The sequence below is a fragment of the Ascaphus truei genome, chromosome 3 (genome assembly GCF_040206685.1).
Source record: "Ascaphus truei isolate aAscTru1 chromosome 3, aAscTru1.hap1, whole genome shotgun sequence".
Taxonomy (NCBI): domain Eukaryota; kingdom Metazoa; phylum Chordata; class Amphibia; order Anura; family Ascaphidae; genus Ascaphus; species Ascaphus truei.
Window position 1 is genome coordinate 285,894,213 of NC_134485.1, and position 27,453 is coordinate 285,921,665.

Below are 27,453 nucleotides of genomic sequence, written 5' to 3' on the forward strand. Positions count from 1 at the left end.
AAATCACTGTACTGTGCTGCTACACTGCTGTGCTACTGCCAAAATCCTCTATCCCCCTCCTTTCTTTTTTGTACCCTCCCCACCCCCACTGGTATAGGTAAAGCAAAAAACAATAAAATACTAGAGTGAGAAAATAATTAGGAAATTAAATAGAAAATAGTAGGCCATAATAAACATTTAAAAATGTTCTAATTTTAGTCAAACAATCGTGTAAATAATTATATAGAATCCACAATGCGGGAGCACCGCTACTGAAAACATAAGCGTTAATAAAATAAAGTCACAAAACCAGCAATAAAATGCATCTTACTTTCTTCCTGTAATCGAGCCATAATCTGAACATCAGTGAGGTCCTGCAATTTATATCCCATCGAGATGGAGTCATCTTCCAGCTCAGATGTACTCAGTTCACTGTCTATGGAAGACTGCGGGCTCAGAGGAGAGCTTCTCGAGGTTGTAACATGTGGAAAACAAATACGCTCTGAAAACATAGACAAAGTAGATATTCAAAGCCAGCAATATTCGGCATTACCTGTCTACAGTAGACTCATGAGCCTAAAACATACTTAATTCTGTTGCTAGTGAAACCAAGGAACTGTAGTAAATTGATGTTATAAAAAAGATGACCGTGCCAGAATATTCAACCTTCTTACCATTCGAGTAGAGAACAGATTGAAGCAGGAAACATGTGTGACATTTTCACAGGAGTTGCTGGAAGCAAAACCGTGGTAAAACTATAAAAACCACTAACATTACATAGAACATCACATTGTTTTCACCCAAATCCCACAAAAACACCATGAAAGATGTAGGTAATCTCTTCATAAATAAAGGGTTAAAATCATTCAACTGCGATGTGAGATTGCCCTAATCTGCACTATCACACCAAAACTCCTATTGAACTTGATCAGCTTTATCCCAGTTTAATGAATAACCCCATAGAGAGTTTCACATACAAACCATTTGAAAATGTGGTCATCCTTCTGGTAACTACTGAATATAGTTGAACATGTCTACATTTTCATTGCTCACAAATCTTTCCATATCTTTTAAAATGTAAGTAAATTAAGAACATGGATCATTTCACTTGGTCTACAACAGCTTGGTCTAAAATAGCAGTCATTTATTCACTTCTCCCAATCTTAATTTTGGTCTTGGTTAGACTGTTCATATTCAGAGTCGGAAGAAGGTTAGACATTATCCAATATTTTTTTTTTTTTTTTTAAGTGAAAAATAATGGGAAAGCTAAATAATATAGGTGTGTGTGTAATTAGATTGTAATGGGGTTTCTACTGTAGTTTATCTTGGCTGGGTTGCCACTTTTTGCTTATTAAAAGACCTTTTACTATTTGCCAAAAAGTTGTCCATGCCACTTTTTCCTATTTCTTCATTTTTCTCCATCAAATAAACATATAAAACCACCATCTGTGTTGTTGACTAATATATAACCAACATTTTGCTGTCATACACTTGATATGAATACATTATGGATATAGTAAAAGAATGTTAAGCAACAGTGTGTTGCAATAACCGTCTTAAGAGGAATATTTATATAGTTGTTGAACTTCAATAAATCATATTTCCTGGTTCAACTGAATGTGTATTAGTAACCAAATGGTGCATTAAAAAAAGCCCATTGGGTAAAAAATGTAATTCACAAGACAAAAACGGTCTTAAAAAGTTATGATACTAGAAAAAGTAAAATACAGAATGAATGTCATTATTCATTACAGTTCTTCAAAGAGGTAAACAAAATAGGGAAAGGAGTACTGTACTCTAACTCTATGTCACATGCTAGTTCACACTACACTGTTAAAGTAAATAACAAGGGGGAATACTTGTTTAAATAAATTTCCATTAAGTAAAATACATAAGTAGTAAAGATTACCTGTCCTCTCAGGTGTTAGTATTGCTTTAGTTGTGTTTTTAAGGATGCTGGGAGAATTAAAACTGTTGCAATATGGAGTGAGTCTCGCAACAGGACTATATGGAAAAGAGAGGGAAACCGGGGTGGAAAAGAGACTCCTCCATCGACCAGCTACATATAAAAAGGGAACAAAAAAGGACCGATTAGTATTTAATAATATAATCCACATTCAAAACCGTGCATGGTTCAAAATAATTACATAGAATAAATCATTTTCCCTTTATATTTTCCTTGTAATCTACAGATTAAGACATGTAAAAAAACTACATAGAAATAGACAGTAGTGGCATAAAGCAGCCATTTGTTCTGATCACTTTATAAGGTCTGTCCTTTAACCAATGCTCTATGAAAGTGCAAATTATACACCAAAAGCCAAATCGTGTTTATTTCATGCAGTTATGCATATGTCATTCAAATATTGGAAAAAAGCTATTTGGAGATGCAAACGAAACCTACAAAAAGACAGTTGATCATTTACATCGGCTAGTGCACGGATCGGCAACCTGCGGCTCCCGAACCCACTGCGGCTCTTTCAGCCACTACTGGCATGCAAAGAGCTGCCGGGTGCTTCCTTTAAAGGACGGCATCCTCATGTCATCATATGACTACAGAGGCCGAGTATGGACCTGTGGTGGTCATGGTGACCAGCCTAGCGGCAGTCTGTGCTACCTCATGCTGATCCTTGCAGACTGAGATGTTCTGCTGCATGGACCCTCCGTTGTATCTATGAATTAAACAGAGTGTGTGTGGGTGGGGGGGGTGCGGAATTTAGTGTGTGTATAAGTAGGGGTGTGTGTGTATATAAGTGGGGTGTTGTGTTTAATTGTGTGGGGGGGGATTAACTGTGGGAACTTGGGAGGAAGAATGGAGTGTGTGGGGCAAAGGGAGAAAGAAAGAAAGAAAGAAAGAAAGAAAGAAAGAAAGAAAGAAACAAAGACACAGGACAAGCATATTTTTATGTATTTGGCATTTATTTTTACCCAAGGGTGGAGTGTACAGTATATGTATGTGTTTGTGGTATTGTAACCATATTCATGCATGTATTGTGGCTCTCAAAATAGTTTGGTCACATTTGTTTTTTAAAGGCTCTTCTTCCTTGAAATGTTACAAACCCCTGGGCTAGTGGCATCTGCCATTTGCAAATTGTTAGTAAACTCCACTTTAGCGGCTGTGTTCTTCTTTAAGGAGTTAGAACAACTATCAAGCACCTCAACACAAGGCCATGATATGTATTACACAGAAAGTATACAATGATGTAGAAACCTCCATAAGAAGATTGACGAGAAGTGAAATGCCAGCGTAAAGGAAGTACCAGATCAGTGCCCTGAGCACTCAGACAATAAGAGGGACCGACAAAAGGAAGAGAGACAAAGCAGAAAAATAGAGATGAACTATACGAAGACGGTAATTATCCTGGCCTAATAATACAAACCCTGAATGTCTTCCATCAACCACTATATGTTACGTTTTATTTAATGCACACTACAAGGAATTGTTTACACTGTATGTGATTTTTCAACTTAACTTTACAATGTGGGCTGTGAGAGTTGATAGAGGTATACTATCAGCAATATTTGCAGCAGATATTTAGCCCTGTTGGGAAAAACCTCCCATACAGATTTAATCCTCGCCAGAATGGTCCCGCTACATGCTTGGTAATGTTATGCTATTTTTCTTCTCCTCAAGTGATCAAATGAAGAAATGAAATGGACAAGCCTTTAGAATGGATACAGTATTTTCTATTTTCCATCAACTGTCTGTTGTAACTAATTACATTAATTACTAGTGTAGCCAGGTCTCCCCAGCCTGTCAGTGCCCCCCTCACCTCGCTGCTGATCGCGGGGGCCGCCGCGTCCAATGGCGGCTCCGTCCGGCGAGTGCAGGGGTGAGGGCGGTCAGGTCCCGGCTCGGGAGTTGCTGGGGACGCGTGCGGCTGGTTGCCAGGGCCGCACGCGTGTCACGGAGATCCCGGCGCTCTCGGAGCCTGGCGGAGAGGGCGCCACCCTTACCCCCTCGCTCGCGCATGCGCAGTGGCTGCGCGAGTATAGGGATGGAGCAGGGAGCAGCGCGGCTTCTCCTGCCTGCGGCCGGTTGCCGGGGACGCGATCGGGCCGTTGCTAAGGCCGCGATCGCGTCTCTATGGTCCCGGCGGCCGCAGAGCAGGGCGCCGCCATTGAGGACCGTCTCGCGCATGCGCAGTTGTAGCGTTAGCGCGAAAGGCCCCCAGACAGCTCGCGCGAGAGCAGGGAGAGATCAGGACAGTGTAGGGAGAGCCCCAGAGCCCGGGAAAGCTTGCGCACGCGCAGGGCAGGAGAGAGGAAGCCCGCGAACCCCTAGCCTACCAGGGAAGGCTCTGAGCTGGGACTACATATCCCATGAGCCTCTGTATGCCCCTTGTGACACCAGGGAGCCAATAGGGCTTAGGGAGCTCCTGGGGAAATGGATACATTTGGCGGGCTGGAGCACACTAGTCAGTCAGAGACCGGAGCAGCCCAGGGAAGGAGGTAGGGTACAGGAGTCAGGGACTCCCTGTACTAGGCCAGCAGCCCCCAAGGCCCAAGATAGCCCTGAGTCCCCCAGTAGAGTGAGTGTTGCCAGGGACAGCCCTCAGGATAGGGACCCTGTCACTTACCTTAGTTGGAACTGGGGAACAGAAGGGAAGATAGGGACAAGTGGGCTGAGTGTTTATTCGCAGTGCGTTGCTGTAGGCGCTGATAGGTGTCAGTTGGAGCTAGGGAGCTGTGAGGGAAGGAAGGGTGCGGGGAGTGAGAGCAGCTCCTGCACCCCATAGGTACCCACACCCCAGGTAGGCCCCAACCCCCCACTAGGTAGAGTGGGTAAGTGCTGAGGGAGGCCCAAGATAGGGACGCTGCCCTTAGTGCGTTAGTGTGCTGTCTTGTCAGGGTCACGGCTGTCAGTGCGTGAGGTCTGACAGGCAGGCACCGTGTTGTGCAGCACGTTGGCTGTACACAGCCAGTAGCTTGCAGCGTGTTACTGCAAGTGCTGGAATGACTAGACGTAGTTAGTCAGGACTGCGAAGGCTAGTTGCAGGGGTAGAGTAGGACCGGGGACAGTTAGGGGAGCAGAGCAGGCTATTAACCCCTTAGGTCCCAGATAGGTTCTCACCCCCAGTTGTGGTACTACAGGGACAGGCCCTAGGTTAGGGTTCCTGTCACGTTAGTGCCAAGTGTTAGTTAGGGACTCAGCGGATGCTGCGGTTCCTGTGAAGCGGTTCGGACCCACGTTGGGGTCCACAGAGACTATTCCAGAGTGAGACCGCTCTGGCGGTCTGCGTACAAAGGAGTCCGGTGTAGGATCAGACGGAACCTTCACACGACGGATCCTTTGTGAAGCCAGTTGGAGATCCGAGCACGGGAGTGCTCGGCAGGTACTATCTACTACACAAGTGCACCAACGGGCCCTTAGTTTAATAGTGACTGCGCAGTCACCCATTGACTCTGTCTGCAAGAGTGTGGGACATTGGGTGGGGTTCTTTGGACACTGGGTGGGATCACCTGGTGTTGTTGAAGCGTCCTGCTGGACGTCGCAGTTAGTGTCTCCTCGTGAGAGGGACACCGGTTATGTGATACCTGTCATGATGTGTTATATTCTGTTCTAACCTAAGTAAATAGTATTAGTTATTATATATCTGTGTATGAGTATTGATTGTTGTGATTGTCCTGCGAGGAACCACTCCCCCTCTGGTGGGAGCCATCGCAGGTGGAGGCGCTGCATCATTGTAAGTGAGTACCCTAGTATAATTGCCCCAGGTTCCCCGTGGCGGAAGCTCAGCCCTCCTGTGAGCCAACAGGTAACGCACCACACCTGGTAACACTGTATGTTCTCTGCACCCCCACACACAGTATCTGCGATTGGGGGGGGGGAATACCCGTTACACTAGATACAATTGATATGTCCCGTTAACATGTATAAGATCTCTTTGCATGCAATTTTGTGAAAATATTGTTCATGTAGCCATTAAAACAGGAAATATATTTAAATTGACTGGCTTTTTAGAATACAGGTCTAGTTGATATATCATCTCAGTTTGTTATTTCAGCATTTCGCGGGAGTATGCAGTAGAATCATTTCAAGATCCTGGCTTCTGCACGGTTATCCTCAGACTATTTTAATATCCGCTTTTTCATTTAGCTTTTGTCTTTTTTTTAGTACAGCAACAAATTGTGAAATGCAATAAATATAAGTAGTGGATGAAATTAGGCACAGTATAGAACCTGGGAAGATAATGGGCCAGATTTGCTAATCATGGCTGAGGTGCAGCATTTTATAGGAAAGGTAATCAATTTAGTTAAGTGGCACTGCACCACTATGCTTGCGTTTCATTTCAGTAGTCATTACATCCTGTACTCCAAGGATTACTCATGCTGGTGAGGAATAAAGGATTTCTGACTTGGTTAAAAAAAGAACTGCCAAGAACTCGCATCAGAAAAAAATGTTATAACCACATAATAAACCAATGAAGAGAAAATGTTTAACTGATTAAACTCCCAAAGCTTTGTTGTAATTGCTTGAATGTTTGCCAAGACAATAACGATGCCTGTGTTCTCACCCAAAGATGAATCCCACAATGCAGTCCAAATAAAGAGCATTCATTACTTGGTAAAGCAACAACTGGGACCTGACACACAAAGAATAAGTCATTGTGTGTGACAAAGAGCCCAAGCTGATTACACAATAATAACAGCAAAAGGGAGAATATTCTATTATTGCCTTTTCAAAGGTTATTTTAGAACTGAACAAAATATTTATAAAATAACAAAAAGAAAAGTTAAAAAGATAGACAGCACTGGAGGGCTTCAAGGTCAGAACTAAAAATCGTTATTTTTACCCCCATTCTTTTAACTTCAACGTTTAATTTGATAGATATTTCAATGTTCTACTGGTAGAAGGAATGAAAGATGATATGTCAACACTGTATGAAACCGAATGGTCATTTCATTAGAAGAACCAGCATGTTCTTGTATTTATTTATAAAATGTTTTACCAGGAAGTAATACATTGAGCATTACATCTCGTTGTCAATTACAGCTCAACCCCCTTATAATGCTGCGCTTGGGGTCCAAAGAATCACATCGCGTTATAAGCTGATCGCGTTAGAAATAATGTACAATTGTATGCATTGTACAATAAAGTATTTAAGATACCAATAATTGTGTTGTAAATAATTCATAAACACGGAAATTGGGAGCCACGCTTGCATTGCGTTATAAGCGGATTCGCGTTGTAACGGATCGCGTTATAACGGGGTTGAGGTGTATGTCCTTGTAGTTTGCCTTTATCCAAAATGTATTTTGTCATGGTCTTTTCCACAGACTATTCAATTTGTGTTCACTTGTTAGCGTTTCCCCATTTCATGTGCCAGTATTGATTGTATATTAACCACAAACTTGCTCTCAAAACTGATGACAGGTGTCAGGGGCCGAGTAATCCACCTTATTTTATGCAAGTCAAACTACTGCGAGTGACAACTAGGTTTCTAGCTAAACTCGAGACAATTGTATGTCACGGTACCACTACATCATAAAGAAAAAAGTAATACAAACATCTGACTTCCTTTTTAAGAAAAAGAAAAAAAGAAAAGAAGGAAATATTTGAAAACAGGTTCTCTCTTCATAGGGCATAAAATGTAGGATAAGCATAAATATCTATGCCTTATTGTTAAAAGATTCAGTGTAACATAGGATTAAATTGGATTAACAACATTTGCATGTTTAATATGATAAAAAGGTACGGACTAATGCTTAAAAAGAAGTAATGCTTAAAGACAGACTAAACAATGGCACAGAGTTTGAATTGAACATGGTTCAATTCTCAGTGTAGGCTACTTTTGCAAGTCACTTTATCTCCCTGTGCCTCAGACACCAAAAACAGATTGCAAGCTCATCTGATGTTCTGTGTATCATGCACTATAGTTTAATTTTGAAGCACTTAGAAAAAAAGCTATATGAAATAAAAAGTTATTAGAAGTGTATTCTACCAAAAGCAAAATGCACTCATAGCAAATTAAAGTACACTTTGAAATGGGCTAACCAACCATCACATCTGAAATGACGAAAAACAAAAAAAACAGCATAGGCACAAATCTCAATGCAGTTTAATAAATCATATCCTAGACTCAGAAGCAAGCAGTCCTCAGATGCAAACAAAGCTCAGAGACATGCTACAGATAAGGGGTTCTTAACACGTGGAGCAGGTCCAGGTGGTCTGTGAAAATAAACAACAACATTTTAGAACTGCCTAAAACAGAACCGTACAAATGAAAAAAAAAAAAAAAAAAAAAATACACATCTGCGACAATACTCAAGTTCTACAAACCACAATTAGCAACCACATAGGATCAAGGGTTCCGTTGGTTCAAAAAAAGTTAAGAACCACTGCTATAGATGAAAGCAACCACAGAACAATTTCACACCCACTGGCCCTTATGCTATACGACGGTGTTGGGGGCCGGTGTCGCATGTAAAGCCCTCTAGTGTTTATAGAATAAGGGCCACTGACTACTAGAGATGTTTATTAGTTACACTGCACAACTACTTTTATATTTTCAACCCCTTAAAGGAGGTTGACACTAAACCAACCTTCAGTAATTCCTGTTTGCACCCTTTAAAGTGCTATGTGCTACAGGAAACAAATTGTGTTGGGTATCAGTGTTTTTCTGGATACAACAACCTTCTAACTCAATTGCTTTGCATCAATGTTTTTTTAAATAATGTAAATATCTGCCAGTATAGATGGATATGATTTTAATCCAATTAATAGAGGGCACATTTACAATTTATTTCTTACATTGATCATGCATGTGTGGTATAATGATCTCAAATATCAACAGCTACTAAAATTAACTCGTTATACTAGCACAATATAAAAAAAAACTCAGTCTATGCATATGTTTAAAAAAACACGTTGTACAAGATGTAAAAGCAAAAGTTACGATTAGAAAACATAATGAGAGCAGCTACCACAGAGAACGGTAAAAAATAATATAAACTGTTGGTGTGCTAACTGCAAGTCTAAGGAAAGGGTAATTGGGCAAAAATATACAGAGTTTCTTAAAATAGTCATTAAAGATCTAGTTATCTAGGGAGGTTTTATTTTTATCATTACAAAAGGACTCAATAAATTTTTTTTTTTAAAAAGACAATTCAAAAAACAAACATCCATTGTTCATTGGTATTGAAAACATTAAAAATAGACATCTTTCCTTCTTTTATAAAAGTGTGATTGCTTCTATCCTCAAATCCCAATTAACTTAAACAGGGCTTTCCCTCCCATAACACCACATCAACACTAGTGCAGTTATAGAGTACGACCCATAATATTTAATCAGAACTGTATTTCTGAATGAACAACAACATTTGGAAAACAGTACACATGAAATATGTAAAAATAATCATGTAATTAATGGCCATATGAGAATTATAGTTAGAAACAAAAGTATCTTTCCATAAACACACAGTAAATTATTATTACAAGCATACCCCGCATTAATGTACACAATGAGACCGGAGCATGTATGTAAAGCGAAAATATACTTAAAGTGAAGAACTCCCTTTTTCCCCACTTATCGATGCATGTACTGTACTGCAATCGTCATATATGGGCATAACTGATGTAAATAACGCATTTGTAACAGGCTCTATAGTTTATATCACTTTGCAATCTTACCCTAAACAATATATATATATTACTTTGCAATCTTACCCTAAACAATATATATATATTACTTTGCAATCTTACCCTAAACAATATATATATATTACTTTGCAATCTTACCCTAAACAATATATATATATTACTTTGCATACTTCACTATGTGCGTTTGCGCTTTTGTTCCTTTTTTACAGTTTCTATAGTCTCCCCGCTTGCGCACAGCTTCGGTACAGGTAGGGAGCCGGTATTGCTGTTCAAGACGTGCTGACAAGCGCATGCACGAGCTGCCATTTGCCTATTGGGCGATATGGCTTTACTCGCGAGTGTACTTAAAGTGAGTGTCCTTAAACCGGGGTATGCCTGTAATAGGGAAATGAGTATTGTGTGAATTGAATTCTGTTTACTGTTAGTTTGCTGCTAGAGATCAAAACAAAACAAAACAAAAAAAAAAGATATAAAAGATTATACAAACCACTAGGCGTCTCCCAGACTATTACTGATTCTCATGCACTCTGCAGGGAACTCATCCATGACACCGGAAAATGAATATAAACCTTACACAGCCTTCAATTGAGATAGAAACAAGACTATAGTGATTAAGGAAGCACCGAACTATTAGAGCACATCCTGAATGATAAAATACATCATGAAGAGCAATTTCTCACTTAAACCAGTGAAGCAAGTCTGTGTTACGTGTTCTCACCACGAAGGTTAAAGTGTAACTCTTACAGTACATAGCTCCTCCACCCTGGAATGAAAATAGAGCCCTTAAAGGGTTTTATAAGTTTGCACGATTTAAAAAATATGAACAGTAAGCTTCTGTCTGCAGACATTGTGACAATTAACAAAGACTTCATTCAATTGCTTCTCAAAACACAATATATACATTAAAAAACAAGCAAACGTCAGATTTCAGCACTTCGTTTCATATATCCACATACAACTGATCTCGGGTACAATCCCATTTTGTTCAGACTTATTTAAACAGTGATGCATACACAGTAGGAAACCCAAGTTCCCTGTTGCTATTTTATCTGTACAGGTCCCGGAAGTACACAATGGGGCAAAAAAATAAATGTAAGCTTGTTCTGCTAGCCGGCTGTGCAAAGCATAGCTTTCTTCAAATATATTTTATAGCGTCCTACCATAGTAGAGCTTTACAGCGTGAAATTTACACAAATTCAGCAACATCAATTTAAATAAGTCAAATTGGCTACACACAAAGCTAAAAACAAAATGCACACTTAAATATGTTGAACGAGTGAGAACGAGTGAGTGGTAGAGAAGGCTGCAGGTCAACATTTGTCAGACTAGAACATACATAAAGTTTGATATTCAACGTTTTGGCTCTCACAGGAGCCTTTTTCAAGGACCACCTAAAACTGTGTAACAGCTAAACCATATATACCATGCATTTCACTTTGTGATCCAAAAGTGGTGCCAAATCCTAGTGCACTCCCTGTAATGCCATAGGAGTGACGTGGAAAGTTGGAGGGGCCTCAGGGGCCCATTGTAAACAAGCATTCTTAAACATGACACAAAACGTTAAAGACCCACAGGCACCGCGCTCACGTACAGGGATATTATGTTTCTGCACAAATGTAACAATATTCAGGCACGAACGCAACAATTATCAATACAGTAGCAGTGTGCTTAACTGCAAAAAGTCAATAATAAGCCAATTAAAGTAAATCCATTCTTATATGTGCAGATGGTGGAGTAAACGGATGGGAGGGGGGGGAGTGGAAGGGGACAAAAACCAGAGGCAGAGAAATAAAGTATATGAGAATACATTTTGGATCACAGGGTGAGATGCAGGCTATATATGGTTTGGATGTTACACCGTTTAGTTGCTCTTAAAAAAGGCTCATCATGTGAGAGGCGAAACATTTTTTTTGCATTTTTGTAGTGCTTGTCCTCTCTTTTGCCTTTATACTTATCCTTCTGACGGTACGCACCCACTATTACTTATTTTTGATTATCAGTGAGTGCCCCGTTGCTGTGTGTTTGTATAGACATGTTTTCTTTTTGGCTACTAATCTGCCCTGCCTAACACATATGCCTTGGTACCCACGCAGACAGTGTTAGGATTAATCCGGGGTTTCCCCTGCAAGAAGCAGCTCCATTGAGTGACGGGGGGCGGGCTAAGGCCTGTGTACTGCCCAATCAGGGGCTCGGACCTTGGACCCTCCCCCAGAGTACTTTCTGGAAAAGCTTCCCGAGTGCTCTATATAGACTTGACTATTGATTGAAATGTGTGTACTGGAGCATTTGAGGCCCTAGCAGATTTGCACAAATATATTTACAATGGAAGAAGACTCAAAGTGCCAGAACTGAGTGGCTAGTGATATATTGAACTTTTCATGAATCTGATGGCCTTTTACAAATGTCAAAGATTTTGTTATTGCATATTTATTAGCTCCCCCCCCCCCAAATATTAGTTGAATTTTGAAGAAAAAAAACGTATGAATTGCTAAGCATCAATAGACCATACATTAGATAACATAGTAGGTTATAATTTCTTAAAATTACAAAAAAAGATGGTGTACTTATCCTGACTGCAGTCAAATACAATGTTGAGCAAAGGAATCAACACCCACAGAAAAGAAACTGTGTTCCTATTCCAGCTACTGTAGGTGTATCACATGGAGGAATAAACAATGCTAGTGTTTGTGCCATGACTGCTTCTGCCATTCCTACATCACGCAATTCATTATGTAAATGTATTCTGCAATCCAAAGCTTTGCTAGGTCGGAGAGTATTGGTATGTATGTGTAACAGGTTCCCCGCACCCCCTGGGAGATCTCACTATTACACGGTGTGTTGTGCTGATTACCTGCTGGCTCACGGAAGCGCTGAGTTTCCGCTGGTGTTGGTGGGGAAAAACAGGACAGGCTTTTGGGGTAATGGTTGGTTCTTTCTCACTGGTGCGGCGCCTCCATCTCCAGCAAGATCCAGGAGTGCTGGGGACAATCCCTGCAGGAGAACTCTCGTCTAATACCCCCTGATTAATTGCAGTCTCAGACAGGGTATATAAAATCACTGGAACAGCTTTATACAGCACACAACTGATTCAACTCTATTGCTTCCTCCAGATGGACCCTGGAATCAACCCAGGAGGCTTGAAGCCTCCAGAGTCTATCCTCTGCTCTTCCCTCACCCCCTGGTGGGATGAGGGGTAGCTGTCCCACTCCCCTAATGGAGGGGATGGAATGTAGTCAGAGCCCTGACTCCCCACTCCCAGCAATCACTCTCTCTCATGGGAGAGAACACCATACATTTGGCTGTTCAGCCCCTTAAGTACCCAGACCGGAGTGGAGAATAAAGATAAGAGTTTCCAACTTTATTTACCTCTCCATACACTCCGGTCACTCTAGGGTCATTTATTTGCTCCCTTATACCCAGGAACATGACGGATTGACACCCTCGGTGCAGTTGCTGTGTGGCTGAAGCACAGGACAGGTTTTTATTTGGATACTTAAGGGGCTGAACAGCCAAATGTAGGGTGTTCTCTCCCATGAGAGAGTGATTGCTGGGAGTGGGGAGTCAGGGCTCTGACTACATTCCATCCCCTCCATTAGGGGAGTGGGACAGCTACCCCTCATCCCACCAGGGGGTGAGGGAAGAGCAGAGGATAGACTCTGGAGGCCTCAAGCCTCCTGGGTTGATTCCAGGGTCCATCTGGAGGAAGCAATAGAGTTGAATCAGTTGTATGCTGTATAAAGCTGTTCCAGTGATTTTATATACCCTGTCTGAGACTGCAATTAATCAGGGGGGTATTAGACGAGAGTTCTCCTGCAGGGATTGTCTCCAGCACTCCTGGATCCTGCTGGAGATGGAGGCGCCGCACCAGTGAGAAAGAACCAACCATCACCCCAAAAGCCTGTCCTGTTTTTCCCCACCAACACCAGCGGAAACTCAGCGCTTCCGTGAGCCAGCAGGTAATCAGCACAACACACCGTGTAATAGTGAGATCTCCCAGGGGGTGCGGGAAACCTGTTACACATACATACCAATACTCTCAGACCTAGCAAAGCTTTGGATTGCAGAATACATTTACATAATGAATTGCGTGATGTAGGAATGGCAGAAGCAGTCATGGCACAAACACTAGCATTGTTTATTCCTCCATGTGATACACCTACAGTAGCTGGAATAGGAACACAGTTTCTTTTCTGTGGGTGTTGATTCCTTTGCTCAACATTGTATTTGAATGCAGTCAGGATAAGTACACCATCTTTTTTTGTAATTTTAAGAAATTATAACCTACTATGTTATCTAATGTATGGTCTATTGATGCTTAGCAATTCATACGTTTTTTTTTCTTCAAAATTCAACTAATATTTGGGGGGGGGCTAATAAATATGCAATAATAAAATCTTTGACATTTGTAAAAGGCCATCAGATTCATGAAAAGTTCAATATATCACTAGCCACTCAGTTCTGGCAGTTTGAGTCTTCTTCCATTGTAAATAAATGTGTGCAAATCTGCTAGGGCCTCAAATGCTCCAGTACACACATTTCAATCAATAGTCAAGTCTATATAGAGCACTCGGGAAGCTTTTCCAGAAAAGGAAATGATATCTAATATACATCTTGCTTATTGAACAAGATGAGATATACAACAATCTCATCAACACTCCAAGCCCACTGCCTTGGGGTCATCTGTGACTCCGCCCTGTCCTTCACTCCTGACAGGCCACTCCCTCACTAAGTCCTGCCGTCTCCACCTTTGAAATATTTGGAGGATACACCTTTTTCTCACCCATGACAAATTTAAAAATCCTAATTCACTCACTTCTCTTATCCCCCCCCCCCTACTGCAACCTTTTCTAGTTGGCACTCCCCTTGTCCGCCTGACCCAAATTCAATCCATCCAAAACACTGCTGCCAGACTCCTTTACCTCACTCACTGCTCAACTACTATATAAATCTTTACACTGGCTTCCCATACCTTTTAGAATCAAATTTAAAACCCTAGTTCTCCCTTCATTCTCAAAAACGCAGCACCCGCCCCCTTTACATCTCAGTCCTCATCCCCAAATATATTCCTAACCACACCCTAGGTTCTGCCCATGACATCCGCCTTTCCTCCTGCTTTATTACCTCCTCTTACTCCCACCTACAAGACTTCTCCCGTGCTGCCCCTCACTCTGGAATTCCCTACCAAGTGCCATCAGACTCTACCCCAGTATTCAGACATCTAAAAACTCCCTGACCAGCTGGACCAAACTCCACACCAACAACCACGAACATTCTCCCCCTCAAACCCTAAATGGGATCAGCTGTGTGGCTGGACAATACTCCATCCTATAACAAGCATCCACTTTTGTTTAAACATTGCCCCTTTCTCTCCCCCCCCCCCCCATCTAGATTGTAAGGTCTTATGAGAAAACTTTAGTCCTATCATACACTGTGGTAACAGCAAGTCTGCTCTTTTCTAGTTATACACCATTTTACCAAGGAATGCCCAGTTTGTGTCAATCTCAAATGGTCATTCTAATCATCATAGAATAACAACATATAGAGTTCAATGGGAACAGATTTAAATTCAGAATTTTTTATTTCTACAGCATTTCTGCTTTCCGTAAACATACTGAAGTTGTGGCTTTCTAGGAAGAAAAGTTAGATAACAAAAAAGATCTTTTAGATTGCTCAGAAAAGCACACCAACAGGTTTCTCAAATTTAAAAATGTTAGAGCCATTCAAGTCCATGCTATATACTGTATGCAGGCTAAATTACCATCAGTGACATGCTTACAATACAAACGTATATTCTTAACCCACACTTGACAATCCACATTGGCTTGGCATCTAAAAATCTGCTACACTAGGAAATGTATTCTGAAATAAAGACGCATTGTTTATTAAATGTTAATGACAAACATTAACTGTTGACTTGCATCTCAGATTTGCTCCAGTAAACTGGATACTCTGTATTATAATACAATACTCCTCACAACTTTTACCACTTTGGGATAGGTACTAACTGAATGTGCATTTTTCTTGCAAAATATTCAAAAAAAAGAAAATCAGCAAAACAATCTATTCTTTTTAATACAACCCAGCAGCTCGAATATAAGTTATTCATCAAGAAATTGCTCTACTGCCCCCAGGCTCATTAAAGACGATCCTATTGTTACAAGCATACTTCGAAAAAGCGTCCCAATATCTTAATGTTATCCAGAGCGTTCAAAAACAGAAGTCCTGTCTCATATTAACCAGGTCTGCAATGGATAATAGGCAAATGTTTCAAGAACGTTCCCTGAAAAATGTTTGACATTATAGAACTGAATTAGTAATTTCTCAACAGTTCTAATACCAGGGACTCTCAGAAATTTGTAAAGAAAACAATAAATTAAAAAATAAATAAATCATTGCAAAATTATGAAACGTGGTATTTTTTTTTGTAAAAAAAAACTAAATATATATTTAAAAAAAAGTTACCATATTTAGAAAATATGTCTACAATTTTCTAATACGATGGTATATCTTTTGTTACAGCTAAATCAGTTACCTTGTTCTAGTCTGAAACACAGGGACCGTTTAGCAGCCTCTATCTCAGGAGATGGATGATCCAAAATGTGTCTGCACCACCGCAGTGGACTCACGGCAGTCTCAAATAGCCTCTGCTTCTTAGTAGGCGAGACATATAACCTGAAAAACAATGTATACACAATTAAAACCACACAGGCAGCATGGCATGTATCCTAACGCACACTATTACAGAAAAATACAAGACAACAAGATGTCTTGGCCTCCTGTGAGCCTCACAGGTAACAGCAGCGTGCATAATCGCACGCTGTTTCCAATAGGCATAGGGAAAGGGGGTTACATACAGCATACACCTGTATCTTGGTCAAGTGGAACAGGCTTTATAGCTGAAATGAAGAACACGTTTTAAATAACAATCTAAAGATGTTGCTTGCACATCTGCAATATTTTACTGCCCAGAACAAGCTGGTTTAAATTAAAAAAGTTACGCAACGCAAATATCTCTGCTAAACATAGGCATAGCTTTTTGCTCAAATAAGTTTTTCTTCCATTGTTTCCAACAACAACAACAACAACATGATTGTACCAGGTTTATATGCACACTACAATTTTGGTATAAACAAAAATTAAAAAAGCTAACCAATACATTTTACACCAACAGGTTACCAGAATGATATAGATATACTATTAATGGTTTCGTTTTCTGTGCCTTTCCTCAAAAAATATAACATGAAACATGGTGACATTCTTAATTTAAACATCAATACCTCCGTTATGGTATTTTAAGATCAGCAGAAAGGGGGGAAGAATCACATGGTCACATATTATGGCTTCTCATATTTCCATGGCGGCATTAGGACAGACTGGTAAGTAGTAAGACTGGTAATTTAACCAGCCTGTTAGTCTTAGCAGATTAGTCAGACAGGAGGATATCCATGCTTTCTATTGGAGTAGTTAAGGTTAGGCTTATGTTATATAACCAGCAATTTAATAATAAAACAAGAAAGAATCGATTTTCCAAATTTGAGAAATTAGAGAGTCTCAATGTGCATTTATTATTCAACACTAATATTGATAATCATTTTCTTATTCACTATACAAGAGGGCCCTTGTCACAGCTACAGGTTATCATGATAACATTTCTGTATTTTAGGCGGCTTCCTTGATCGCCTCAAGAACAATGTCACATGCCCTAAAAACGAAGCTAATCTGCAGGCCTTGCTTCTAAAGAATGTTGTTATGTTACCCAATTCCTGATCCACTTAAAGAAGCTTTTCGCAGGAATTTCATCAATTGACCAAAAGGCTCAAGAATACAGAAGGAATAAAAAAATTACAACTGGCTCACCGATTTAAACCAAAGGTAAACAGACGCTCAAAAATCAATGAGGATATTCAAATCCATATACAGTAGGTTTTATTGTTTTTAAAAAAAAAAGCAATTTCAAAATTATTCAGCCCATTTTTTGTCCAAATATGTTTATATGTGATATTAAAATCACAGACTTCTTGTAGTCCTATTTCATCCAGTAGAAAAATATTGACTTCAAAAATTAAATAAGAACTTTTTGCTTAGAAGCAGCTGTCTAAATAACACCCCTCCTGCTGTTCGCCTCTCGCCCCTACTGCTGGGCCCGGCCCCCTGTGTAAGCCCGGAAGTTGTGCCCGCCAGGATGCAGGACCCAGCTTTCGGATCCACGAGGCACTAGAGGCCTCCCCCCCCGCCCCCCCAAGGTAAGTGCACGTGCATGAGATATGGGGGGGGGGGAGATCGTTGTGTTAGGATTGGGGGGGGGGTTACATAGTAGAGGAGGAAGAAAAAAGGACATATGTCCATCAAGTTCAACCTATGTTAAATTTAGACAGATATTTTATCCTACATTTGTATTTATCAGATTACTCCCTGCATCAACATCCTGCCCATGTTTACTTATTTGGTATATCCCTATATACCATTCCTTTCTAAAAAGACGTCCAGCCTTTTTTTTTAAGATATCTGCCATCACAGTCCCCATGAGTGATAAATTCCACATTTTAACTGCCCTTACTGAAAAAGAACCCTTTCCTTTGCTGCTGGTGAAAATCTCCTTGACTCCAACCTTAAGTAATGGCCCTGAGTCCTTTGTACTGCCCTTGGGATGAATAGTTAATTTGAAAGCTCCTTGTATTGTCCCCCAAATAGATTTGTATATAGTCATCATATCCCCTCTTAGACACCTTTTTTTAATGTAAAAAAAAAAAAATCTACAATTAGCTAGTCTCTCCTCAGAAATCAAATTATCCATCCCCTTTATTAATGTGGTGGCTCTTCTCTTCACTTTTTCTAGTTCCATAATGTATTTTCTTAGGATTGGTGCCCAAAACTGTTCTCCATATTCAGGATGTGGTCTTTCAAATGCTGTAGAGGGGCATAATTATGTTAACATCCCTTCCCACTTTAATGCAAGATAAGATAGTGTTTGCTTTTGCAGCTACTGCATGATATTGGGCATAATTGCAAAGCCTGCTGTCTACAAGCACTCCTAAATCCTTCTACAACAAGGATTCTCCTAAATGTTCCCATATAATTTGTAGGTCGCCTGTATATTCTTGTTTCCCAAATTCTTAACCTTACATGTATCTGTATTAAACCTCATCTGCCATTTATCTGCCCAAGTTTCTAGTCTATCCAAGTCCTTCTGGAAGGAAATTACATCCTGCTCTGATTCTATTACATTACACAATTTAGTGTAATCAATAAAGATGGAGACTTTCCCCTATATGCCAACCTCAAGGTCATTAATAAACAAGTTAAAAAGCAGTGGTCCCAATACCGATCCCAGGGGTACTCCACTCACAACCTTAGCCCAACCTGTAAAAGGTTCCATTTACAACTCTCTGTTGTCTATCCTTCAACCAGTTTTCAATCCAGATACAAATATTTTTTACTAAGTATAATTTGCTTTATTTTGTACACTAACCATGTGTGTGGAACCATCTCAGAAACCTTTGCAAAATGTCAAGTAGACCACATCAACTGCATTACACTGGTCCAAATGCCTACTAACCTCCTCAAAGAAACTAATAAGGTTAGTTTGGCATGACCTATCCTTCAAAAATCCATGCTATTACCAATTTTGTTATCCATTAGGTATTCTTGAATATAATCTCATACTAAACCTTCAAGTGGTTTCCCCACTATTAATGTTAGGCTTACAGGTCTGTCATTTCCCAGTTGTTATCTAGCTCTCTTTTTAAAATATAGGCCCCACGTCTGCTTTATTCCAATCTCGTAGTACTTAATTTGTAGAAACGGAGTCTAGAATATTAAATGTAATGGTTTGGCTGTATCCTTGCTATTTCTCCATTCCTACTGTATCTATTCTGTCTAGTTCATTATCTGTTTCTTGTCCCGCCCCTCTCCTTCGTAGTTTAAAATCTCCTCTAACCTTTTTAACATTCTACCCCCAGCACAGAAGATCCCTGTTCCTTGAGGTGCAATCCATCCCTACCATATAGATAGCACCTGTCAGAAAAGTTTATTGTAATAGGGAGACATAAAGGTCTCACAAGGCTGCCAATATTAGTCCTTGGCCCAAGAAAAGCTGTCTGCGGCCCTGCTAGGAGTTGCCCCTCTCTACAGAATATCGGCTAAATGATAAACCTCACCCTAAAACTGAATTGGTGTGGTATTCCCATGTTCTTGGCCTAATGAAGGATGTCGTCAGCTACAAGTGTGTATGTAAATATGATCAACTTGCAAGAATAGATTGCTTTAAAACAATAGGTTTTGCTGTAAAATAAAAATACTAATACATTAAACCATTTCTTGTTCTGTTAAGTAATGCCCTAGTATCAATGACTGACACCTATTGCATAATTTACTCTATAAAAACCTCCCAGTTACATACAGTAGAATGGCTCTTCATTTCTTCCCGCTGGCACAAAAAGTAAATAACAATGGCACTGTAAAAGTATGCTAATTCTCAAACAATCCAGGGGGAGCATGTAAGGAAGAAAAGACAAGAGAACACACAAGTGTAGATGTATGGAAAATTGAGATATGACACGTAGTAATTTCTTGGCTCGTATGTCCAGCCTACTCACAAGATGTAGATAAATAAAAGGCAGTTGCAAGATTGGCTGCTACCCGTATGGAATGAGTGTAGTCAGGATCCCCCCTCAAAGGCTGACTGTGCCTTTGAGGGGGGATCCTGACTACACTCATTCCATACGGGTAGCAGCCAGTCAGGATCCCCACTCAAAGGCACAGTCAGCCTTTGAGGGGGGATCCTGACTACACTCATTCCATACGGGTAGCAGCCAATCTTGCAACTGCCTTTTATTCATCTACATCTTGTGAGTAGGCTGGACATACGAGCCAAGAAATTACTACGTGTCATATCTCAATTTTCCATACATCTACACTTATATTGTGTGTTCTCTTGTCTTTTCTTCCCTACATGCTCCCCCTGGATTGTTTGAGAATTACCTTACATCTTGGAACCCGTGAAACAGGTCCCACCAGAGGGTTTGAGCTGGGTTATTAGATTAACACTTATATATATGTTTTGATTGTCACTATTTTTATTTTGTGTAATTTATATCAGTTCTACACATTCACTATTTTTAATTTCACATTTAAGTTGTTAGCGCCTTTATATTCACTTTTTCACTATCTACTGTAAATGTATGCGTCATTGTCTAAGTTTCCCATTACAATAAAAAGAAATGTAAAAAAGCTGATGAATAGTATCCACACGAATAAATGCCAAATAGTACACAATGTCAAATACAACTTTGTGATTAGCTATTTTTAATGATAACCACAAAAAGGAGATATTTCAAAAAGTTTATTCGTTAAAGGTTGGGGGGGGGGGGCTTTATCAAATCCAAAAATGGTTTGATTGAGAAGTTATAAAGTATCAGAAAATTACTACAGTAGCTCATTGGAATGCTACATCAGCCATGACAAAGCTGTACTGATGATCCCATTGCATTTATGTAATGGATAAACACTGTAGGCAGATAATTATATCCAGAATAACATGGGAACACTGGTAGCATACAGCCCTAAAGGGTTGCAAAATGTCAGTACTGATTTGAACTGAAGGTAGCTAATTGGTAATTATGGTAATAAGGCATTTAAGGCCATATTTAATGAGTGGTTCTATGACCCATGCAAGACACCTTGTCTACTGCCCATGAAAAATCAATGGTCTGGACGGCATTTTATGGAATAGAACCACTTCGTAAACATGGATCCAACCCATAATTCTGTTAGAATGAATAGTAATAAAGCCTAATATTTTAACCAGCACCATGACATTTAACCATCTCACTGCTAGAAGGGCTACTATAGATTGCAGGCCCCACTGGCAGTGAAAGGGTAACACAAAGGCAGTGTTATGTTGACAGTATTTAAAATGGATATATATATATATATATATATATATATATATATATATATTTAGATATATATCTATATATATATATACACACATACACACACAGTTGGGAGAAAGAGATTTTTGATAAAGAATATTTTAAACCTTACAAACAATAAAAAGCGGGGAGAACAACATCCAGAGTGATAAAATGCAGACTTGTAGTTGCATGCTATAGGATAAGGAGATGGTGTGATGCAAGAGGCTCCAATCTCTTCTCACCAACCGAATGCATCAGGGCACAAAAAACAAGTGACGCTTTGCCAGTCAAAATACATGTCCAACAGCACACAAGGACCAAATGCTTTAACCCCTCTTTATTAAACCAGCGAAGCTTTACATAAAACACAACCAGCACTTGAGGAGTTAATGCGGATAGTGAGCAAATACATGGAGGCAGCTGTTTAAGATTTAGGCCGAGATAAAGCAAATCCTATTACCTGGAGGAGATTGTATGGCTGCTGCCAATCACTGAGCAAAGGCAGCCTGAATCCTCTTTGGCTAATTATAAGGGTCTTCGCTATCAGAAAGAATAAGCTCTCCTTTCCCTCTCCTCCATTCAACCATCACACACCAAATAACATCACCCCATTCCCCCACATAGAGAGAAATCACAGAGCTAATCTGCATGCAACTCATGGCATTGCTAGAGACAAAACCTGCTGGGATCTGATCAGTACACAACAGAGACTGTTGATACTGTATTAGCAATACTTAATTACCAATGTTTTTCTATAGGCAATTGCAGAGGGGGTGGGGGGTGTGTGTGTGTGTGTGTGTGTATGTGTATATATATATACATACATATATATACAATGTTTTTCTATAGGCAATTGCAGAGGGGGGGGGTGTGTGTGTGTGTGGGTGTGTGTGTGTGTGTGTATGTGTATATATATATATATACACATATATATATATACATATATATACAATGTTTTTCTATAGGCAATTGCAGAGGGGGGGGTGTGTGTGTGTGTGTGTGTGTGTGTGTGGGTGGGTGTGTGTGTGTGTGTGTGTGTATATATATATATACACATATATATATACACCGTTCTATGTGAACATAATGTGTGCATTTTGCTTTATGGCCAATGTATATTTTTGCTCATTATTATCATGAGCTCCTGTCCCCGGTGATATGATGCATTATTACCAGGTATCCTCGTCCCCGCTGCAATACCCATCCTCCAGATCCAAGATCTCCACCTCGTCCAGCAGTGTGGCCCCCGGGGTTGCATGGTCCGCATGTGGCCCCTCTGCGGCACTCCGGCAAGGCGGCGGCTGCTGCTGCCTGCTGCTGTAGTATCCCAGGGCTTCCGGAGGGTACAGGCTGCCGCCCACCCCCGAGGTGCACAGCAGGGTGGGCACTGGGCTGGGTAAGCACAGGGCGCCGGGCCGTGTCAGTGCTGCTGCTGCTGCCGCTGCAGAGAGGAGACATGCTCCTGGCTGATGCAGTGCAGGCGGTGGCAGGTGCGGGCTGGTGCTGGTGCAGTTGCTAACGGCGCTGGCTCGGTTCCTCAGCTGCTCATTTTGCTTCTCCAGCTTCCTCACCAGCTCCTGCAGCTTCTTCACCTCCAGCTCTGCATTCACCACCAGCCCGTGATTAGCCGCGGGAGAGCCTGTGCTGCACCGCACCTCCGCCATGGCCGCAGCTCCCGTTTGCTCCCCTCCTAGCTCCCCCCAGCCCCCTCGGTGGTCGCGGGCTCTTGGCTCGGTCAGGGTATCTGATGGCTGCTGTGGTTGAGCACAAGCTGCATCCTGCTCAGCTGGGACTGTATGCGCCTCCTGTCAGCAGCGGGGATATTGATGTGAGCTCCGGACTCCCTCCCACAAATGCAAAGAGAGGGGGAAAGGGACACAATGGGAACAAAGGGAAGCCAGTCTTTAGGGACCGCAGCACATGCTGATAGTGATACCACCCTAACTACCCACTAAAAACCCCTATCTGTCACATGTCACAGCTGGGAGGGGCGCCAGCATTTCCACTGGCAGTGGTCGAAGTCATATTAAAAAATAAGTAGAGGTCCCTGTGTAAGCTGTAGTGGTGTCCAATGTGTAGGATCATATATTCATTGTAGTAGTGTATGTCTTTTTATTTATAACGCGCTTCACAAAGAATACCGTACGGGGCATTATAATAATACAATAAGCGCAGCAAATTCAGACAATAGGAAAGGAAATCCCTGCCTCGAAGAGCTTACAATCTAAGAGGTAGGATGGGAGACTTAGGCTGCGGCCATGGTGAACGCTGGAGAGGGCGCAAGTGTTCACTCGGCTCCCCGCCGCCTGCAGCAGGAGCGATCTGTGTCCTGCATGCAGAGGAGACAGGGAGGCGTGTCGGGGTGTGTGGCCGTGGCGTCACGGAGCTGGAACCGCTCACGTGACCTGGCTGCGGCGCGAGGTAACAGATTTTTCTGTTTCCTTCATCGCGAGCGCCGGCGCCTCTGCTCCCGCGCACGTTGGCGCGCTCTATAGGCAGCCTCATAGAAGCACATCTATGTGATCACGCAGCGCGCGCCATCCTGTGCGCCGTCGCGATCATCATGGCCGCAGCCTTACAGAGACAGCAGGTGAGGGAATAAGTGCTGTAGTAGTAAAATAGTTCTTAACCCTTCCCTGCTAAAAGTACCTACCTGTAATATTTGTTAATGCATGTTTGTATGTGTTACTCTTTGGAGTTAATATGCAATAGGTGTTTTTTTCATAGGAAGTCGCTGTGCTGTCCTTCAATTATATGGGTATTGCCTTTCTGGTGACGTTGTTTAACACACAAAATGAGCACTGGTAAATATTTTTAAGCATCACACCCCCATCTTTGGGGTTATGTATCAGTCCCAGGGCTGCAACACTGGGTCAGAGAAACAACACAAGATTTCTCAAAGTGAAAAAAAAAATGCTTCCAATGGGATATTTTGCTTTGCTAAATCTGGTGCTCATTTTTAATCCACTTTTTAACACAGAATTGCAGCAGAAAGACCTGCATGCATAATTTGTAAATCAATTAGTGCTCCACGTCATACAATAAGTAGATAAAGGGGCAGGCAGATTAACAACCCCTCCGTATTAGAGATGGGTGAGATTTCCACAAGAATTAAAGACTGACGCAAATTTGGAAGTTTCTTTTATCTGTGGTTCAGGCACCCCTGACGAAGTGTACATACGTACACGAAACGTACGTTGGGACTTTTAACCGACGACACGACGGTGGCATCACACGTGAGGGTCTGTGGATGTCCGAGAAATTATACCAATACCAGGGACAAGGTCGTATGATGCTACCCAGTTTTTTAAATATAGTACTGTTAATACTGCCACACCAAAGGTGCCTATGACCTTGCTATATCTGATGCTGCCGTGAATGTAGGTTGCAGTGTATTATGATACAGCTGTAGCCAGGGTGGTGCAGTCGAGCACATAGAGTGTCAGCTTTATTGGCAGCAGTAAGCGTGGGCAGTGTTACAACTATGCACATTGTAATTATCAAGTTTTTAATGTGCTGTATTGGAGACAGTGGTCTCTATGGCTATGGATACAGTAGCTTCTGTTGATACATTTATTGACACACTGATATACTAGCAGCGATTTGCAGGCTACTGAAGAATAATGTATACTCTTACAGAGTGAATAAATACAGTAGTAGCAGGTTTATTAGCCATTCTGTCGCCTGTTTAACCAGCTACGTACATCGGCTAGTTACTTTATCAGCTGTAGCCGAGTCAACTGATCAGACGGATCAACATTGGTGGCAGGCTGCTGTTTAGCTTTCCATATTGCTGTTGATTCAATCTTAGCTATGGTTCACAAGACTATTGTGAGATCACTACATTAGGCATACTCAATACTGGTATTTTAACTAGTTACTGCTTTATGTTTGCCTCAATTGCATCTAGTACTATATTTACTATAGCTAATTGGCTAATCAGGGGACTACAGGGATACTTTATGATCCCATACTCATAGCTCATTGCTGCTCTGCTAAACACTTACCTTATACTGTACTAGCGTTTCACGACAATACCTGTCTCCGAGGAGATTTACTAAGATTGGAATACTGTTTCATTGGACCATTATAAGGGTCACTTTGACCTGTATCTGGCTCAGATCTATATCCGCACAGTAGACTTTTAAATAACACTGTAAATACTAGTTCACTTAGCATCGATATTCATGTGAAATAAAACTTTATTGTTTTGATTAATTAATCAGTGGTACAGACGAGAATAATTATACTAAAATAGATATTCTCTATGCGGGAATATTTATATTCTCTGAGATTACTATATCTCCTACATTATTTATGTACTGAGAGTGCAAGTCTTTCTTATGTCACTAACTGGTTCATGTATCAAAAGACTGATTCATGTTTTTTTCGATCACTGAAAATCCGCAGATGGATTCTAGTTAGAAGGGTTCCATGTAGCCACGCTGCAAGACCCGCAGGAACCCTCTGCCACGCTGCAAGACCCTCAGGAACCCTCTGCCACGCTGCAAGACCCCCAGGCGCCATCTGCCATGATGCAAGACCCGCAGGCACCCTCTGCCACGCTGCAAGACCCGCAGGAACCCTCTGCCACGCTGCAAGACCCTCAGGAACCCTCTGCCACGCTGCAAGACCCCCAGGCGCCATCTGCCACGATGCAAGACCCGCAGGCACCCTCTGTCACGCTGCAAGACCCCCAGGCGCCATCTGCCACGATACAAGACCCGCAGGAACCCTCTGTCACGCTGCAAGACCCCCAGGCGCCATCTGCCACGATGCAAGACCCGCAGGCACCCTCTGCCACTCTCCAAGACCCGCAGGCACCCTCTGTCACGCTGCAAGACCCCCAGGCGCCATCTGCCACGATGCAAGACCCCCAGGCACCCTCTGTCACGCTGCAAGACCCCCAGGCGCCATCTGCCACGATGCAAGACCCCCAGGCGCCCTCTGTCACGCTGCAAGACCCCCAGGCGCCCTCTGTCATGTTGCAAGACCCCCAGGCGCCCTCTGCCACGATGCAAGACCCCCAGGCGCCCTCTGCCACACTGCAAGACCCACAGGCACCCTCTGTCACGCTGCAAGACCCCCAGGCGCCCTCTGCCACGATGCAAGACCCCCAGGCGCCCTCTGCCACACTGCAAGACACGCAGGCACCCTCTGCCACACTGCAAGACCCGCAGGCACCCTCTGCCACACTGCAAGACCCGCAGGCACCCTCTGCCACGATGCAAGACCCGCAGGAACCCTCTGCCACGCTGCAAGACCCCCAGGCGCCCTCTGCCACACTGCAAGACACGCAGGCACCTTCTGTCACGCTGCAAGACCCCCAGGCGCCATCTGCCACAATGCAAGACCCGCAGGCACGCTCTGCCACACTGCAAGACACGCAGGCACCCTCTGCCACACTGCAAGACCCGCAGGCACCCTCTGCCACGATGCAAGACCCGCAGGAACCCTCTGCCACGCTGCAAGACCCCCAGGCGCCCTCTGCCACACTGCAAGACACGCAGGCACCCTCTGCCACACTGCAAGACCCGCAGGCACCCTCTGCCACGATGCAAGACCCGCAGGCACCCTCTGTCACGCTGCAAGACCCCCAGGCGCCATCTGCCACAATGCAAGACACGCAGGCACCCTCTGCCACACTGCAAGACCCGCAGGCACCCTCTGCCACGCTGCAAGACCCACAGGCACCCTCTGTCACGCTGCAAGACCCCCAGGCGCCATCTGCCACGATGCAAGACCCCCAGGCACCCTCTGTCACGCTGCAAGACCCCCAGGCGCCCTCTGTCTCGCTGCAAGACCCCCAGGCGCCCTCTGCCACACTGCAAGACCCACAGGCACCCTCTGTCACGCTGCAAGACCCCCAGGCGCCCTCTGCCACGATGCAAGACCCCCAGGCGCCCTCTGTCACGCTGCAAGACCCCCAGGCGCCCTCTGTCACGCTGCAAGACC

The 27,453-nt window shown here is 42.4% G+C and overlaps 1 protein-coding gene across 1 annotated transcript in view; it reads right to left on the minus strand.

Moving 5' to 3' along the window:
• The window catches only part of SLAIN1 (SLAIN motif family member 1), a 76,528-nt gene extending 53,096 nt beyond the window's left edge, over positions 1–23,432 (minus strand). The window contains exons 1-4 of the mRNA XM_075590885.1: positions 22,672–23,432; positions 16,116–16,255; positions 1,889–2,038; positions 311–481 (exon numbers count right to left, since the gene is read on the minus strand). Of these exons, the coding sequence (XP_075447000.1) occupies positions 311–481; positions 1,889–2,038; positions 16,116–16,255; positions 22,672–23,162 (952 nt within the window). The 5' untranslated portion in view covers positions 23,163–23,432. The remainder of the gene's footprint in view (positions 1–310; positions 482–1,888; positions 2,039–16,115; positions 16,256–22,671) is intronic.
• Positions 23,433–27,453: the final 4,021 nt, after the last annotated feature.